At 44.8% G+C, this 4,222-nt stretch overlaps 1 protein-coding gene across 1 annotated transcript; it reads left to right on the top strand.

Moving 5' to 3' along the window:
* Positions 1–731: 731 nt before the first annotated feature.
* LOC103998550 (endoglucanase 23-like) lies at positions 732–4,222 on the top strand. Its single transcript, XM_009420043.3, has 5 exons — positions 732–1,298; positions 1,381–1,680; positions 3,044–3,205; positions 3,298–3,573; positions 3,655–4,222. Exons 1-5 carry the CDS (start codon positions 900–902, stop codon positions 3,997–3,999), a joined length of 1,482 nt encoding a protein of 493 aa, XP_009418318.2. The 5' UTR covers positions 732–899; the 3' UTR covers positions 4,000–4,222.

The raw sequence follows: 4,222 nt of genomic DNA, 5'->3' as shown, positions 1-4,222 counted from the left end.
TTGTTCTCAAAAACTAATTTATATCCACGAACTGTCAAACATTAAATGAAAATAATATTTTTGATAATAGAAGAAACAAAATAGCATGCATCTAGTGTAATAATTGTTGAATATCAGTGATGATGAAACCAATTGAGAGTGTTTATGATTTAATGTGCGTTTAAGTGACGTAGGATTAGCTTCGATCAAGGAGAGACAAATTAATTAAAACAGGAGGAATCAGATTGTCATCGATTTTCACTTCGTATGAGATCAAATTGTCAGACATCAACTAGTGTTTCTCACGTGCATACGACTGATCAACTGGCAGACTCACTCACGAAGCCTCGATCTATTTTCATTGCATTGGTCCAAGATTAACATCCTTGACAGAACCTCAATCTTATGAGGGCACGATAGTAGATATCGAAGAAAATCCTCTCTTCTAATATGTTCTAACTAATTCAAATGTGCTTTATCATTATATTTCACTTGTCAGTTTCATGATTCCTTCCCCAACTTATATTATCCGTTAATTATGTCGGAGATTAGGACAAGTCTGCCTCTCCGATGCTAACATGGTAGAAAATGTAGAAGCAGCAGCATCAGCTTCGGCAAGACATAGTTGAAGAGCCACATTCTGCTGTCGACCAAAGCAAAACTTGCTTCCAATCTTATGGCTTCACCTCAACTCCAACATGGGTAATGGCCCCACTCCCATTGGAGAAGCATGCATGTGATTAGCTGACAACACCATGCCTGTCGGCGGCCACCGCCCTCCCTGACCTCCCTTTCTCGTCCCCGTGATTCTCCTCCTTTGTCCTACTTACCCCTCCCACTGTATAATTATTGGGAGGCATCTTCTCAAGGCGCTAACGTTGCAATCTAGCAGGCACATTACCCTTGCATTGGCGGTAGTCATGAAACCATGGTGTCTTCTTCTTCTGCTACTAGGCCTGTCATGGACACAGGCGAGTGGTCATGACTACCGTGATGCATTGGCCAAATCTATACTGTTCTTTGAAGGCCAGAGGTCCGGGAAGCTCCCGCCGGAGCAGCGAGCCCAGTGGCGCGGAGACTCGGCGTTGTCCGATGGCTCCGAGGCCGGGGTCGATCTCACCGGAGGCTACTACGACGCCGGCGACAACGTCAAGTTTGGCTTCCCTATGGCCTTCACCACCACAATGCTGTCATGGAGCGTCGTCGAGTTCGGCGAACTTATGCCGGCCGAGGAGCTCCAGAACGCGGCGGTGGCCATCCGATGGGCCACGGATTACCTGCTGAAGACCGTCTCCCACCCCGGCCTTGTCTTCGTTCAGGTCACAACTCGGTGCCATGATTTCGATGGCGTTGGCTGTATAGCACACAACATCAGTAAACTCTAGTATGTTGTGCACTCAGGTGGGGAATCCTGTGAGCGACCATAGCTGCTGGGAGCGGCCGGAGGACATGGACACGGCGAGGACGGTGTACAGCGTGAGCGCGGAGAGGCCGGGGTCCGAGGTGGCGGCTGAGACGGCGGCCGCATTGGCGGCGGCGTCGATGGTGTTCCGCGACGACGATCCAGACTACTCCAGGGAGCTGTTGGAGAACGCGGTGAGGGCGTTCGAGTTCGCGGACACTTACAAGGGAGCTTACAGTGATGATCCCGGGCTCAAAGCTGGAGTTTGCCCCTTCTACTGTGACTTCGATGGGTATCAGGCAAGTCAATCTTCTCTCTTCATTCATCTCCTTAGATTTCCACCTGCAAAGGATGGCTTTAGGATTGACGAGAGAATTGCTAAGAAGAATCATACTGTGTGTTGATTTCAGTGTAAAATAGTAAAACTTTTCTCATAAAAATAAACCACAAAAAGAGAAAAAGTTGGAATAGAAACAGAACATTAGATGAGTGTTTTTGTATGATCCATTAAATTCATGTGAAGGGGTGTTGGATCCAAGCTTGGTCCAATCTACATGATCAAAGTGCCTCCTTGCCGCCTGAATAAGATAGTTTGTCTCTTTGAAGATCTGCTGGTTGTTTCCACACAAAACTCTTATATTTACCAATGTCATGTGGTGTTGCTAAGAAGCAGATCAAGTTAAGTTTTTCTTTAATTTCTATGGTCCATCAATGTAGACAATGTGATGGATGAGGGTATAAGCTCCCCCCCACTCTGTGCCTCTGTGCTGAAACAGAGCATCCTGTGTTCAACATAAAACACTATTTCAATCACAAGGACCACATAATCATCATGAGCTACCAACCACAGTACCACAAGATTTATTGATCGATTGGATCCTCCACCGATGTTCATTAATGCCAAATATTGTGTGGTGTGCAGCCTCCTCCTGTCTTCAGATGGCCCACTCCAATCAACAAGGATTATGGCATCTTCAGATGGTCCTTAGTCAAAATAAGAAATCCCAAATCTTAGTCCTCCCCACACATAATCATAGGCATTCTTTGAGCTTCAAGTAATATAATGTCTTAATTTTGTTGTCTTATCACAGTGGAAGAGTATTATCAGTGTTGAGGATTATTTCATTGGTATTTACAGGTAATCATGACAATTGTACTTTGTAGTTTTAATTTTTGATAGACATTAGATGAGTCGAATTATATATATATTACAATCATATTACAATCAGAATACCTTCAACATAGTGATGATTGAGATTTCCACCGTCTATGATTTGATGGGATGGTGTGATGTCATGTGTACAGTATGTCACAAATGCAAAAAAGAAAAAGAGAGCTAGATAGTCCTTTCCATCCTAGATTACTGTAGAATTTATTGTGCCACCTTCACAAGATCCAGGGATGACAAGATCCATGTTTTGCATCTAAATGATCCTCTGTTGAACAATGCAGACAGGGTCAAGAATAAGGTGGCACATCTGTCAGCTGAAACAGCAGACTGTAGAGGATAAAAAGTTGCAGTATAATGGTGGCAATATATCTGTTTCCTGTCCTTACATTTCAATTTACGCAGACCAAACCTTCCTTTCAGATAACAGTGAACCTTTGCCTTCATGCCTAAGCCTAAATTTCTTTCATCCACTGTGGTCTTCATTTGGTCAGGATGAGTTACTATGGGGAGCAGCATGGCTAAGAAGAGCCTCACAGAATGACTCCTTCCTCAGCTACATCCAAAACAATGGTAAAACTCTTGGAGCAGATGACAACATCAATGAGTTTGGGTGGGACAACAAGCATGCCGGCCTCAATGTCTTGGTCTCCAAGGTTAACTAGTGTGTCATGTCAGTAAAGCTCACTGCACATCTACCTCCGGGGAGCTTCTTGATCTCATTCATTCACATGGCTGATGCCTGCAGGAGTTCATACAAGGACAAGTGCTGTCTCTGGAGTCCTATAAGGAGTTTGCCGACAGCTTTATGTGCACACTCATACCAGAGTCCTCTTCCTCACACATCCAATACACCCCTGGTGGGCTGCTCTACAAGCCCGGAGGCAGCAACATGCAGCACGTCACCTCCATTTCCTTCCTGCTTCTAACCTACGCCAAGTACCTCTCTAAGTCATCACACACTGTGAACTGTGGTAGCATTCGGGTTGGCCCAGCCTCCCTTCAGCTTCAAGCCAAGAAGCAGGTACAGTGGCTGATCTAATGGTCGATATCGATCGATAACCAAATCATTTTCAGACATTAAGATGAATATTATTGTTGTCAGATCGACTACATTTTAGGGGATAATCCTATGAAGATGTCGTACATGGTTGGATACGGGGATCGATATCCGGAAAGGATTCACCACAGGGCTTCTTCGCTGCCGTCAGTCTCAAGCCACCCTCAGTTCATCGCGTGCAAGGATGGATCAGATTACTACAAGTCCCCCGACCCTAACCCTAATCCTCAAATCGGAGCAGTGGTCGGTGGCCCCGGCGACGACGACATTTACGAGGATGATCGTGCTGATTTCCGCAAATCCGAGCCGACCACCTACATCAATGCTCCATTAGTTGGATCCTTGGCCTTTTTTGTGGCAAACCCTGATGCTGGCCTTGTTCTCACGTAGGCATGCATGAAGAACTCAAATGTACATAAAAGAAAAGAAGAAGAGGACGGTGTTACTGAGATCTGATGTGACACCCATAGCACAGGATCATGTTTGTGTTCCTAATTAAACAGTGAGGATAGTTTACATTACATACATACCAATCAGAAGTTTTCTTGAGGGAAATATTTTCTTTTCTTATTTTTCTATACATGGAGTGAGTGTATTACAATTCATAGTTATG

This window comes from Musa acuminata, chromosome BXJ2-9 (assembly GCF_036884655.1).
Source record: "Musa acuminata AAA Group cultivar baxijiao chromosome BXJ2-9, Cavendish_Baxijiao_AAA, whole genome shotgun sequence".
NCBI lineage: Eukaryota > Viridiplantae > Streptophyta > Magnoliopsida > Zingiberales > Musaceae > Musa > Musa acuminata.
Note: the sequence above shows the minus strand (reverse complement) of the source record. Positions and strands in the feature narration are given on the sequence as shown.

Bases quoted from the DNA above. Each gene is read 5' to 3' on its own strand.
- LOC103998550 (XM_009420043.3), top strand. From the start codon at position 900: ATGAAACCATGGTGTCTTCTTCTTCTGCTACTAGGCCTGTCATGGACA. The intron at 1,299-1,380 runs GTCACAACTCGG...TTGTGCACTCAG, and splicing joins CCGGCCTTGTCTTCGTTCAG to GTGGGGAATCCTGTGAGCGA. The intron at 3,206-3,297 runs GTTAACTAGTGT...TGATGCCTGCAG, and splicing joins TCAATGTCTTGGTCTCCAAG to GAGTTCATACAAGGACAAGT.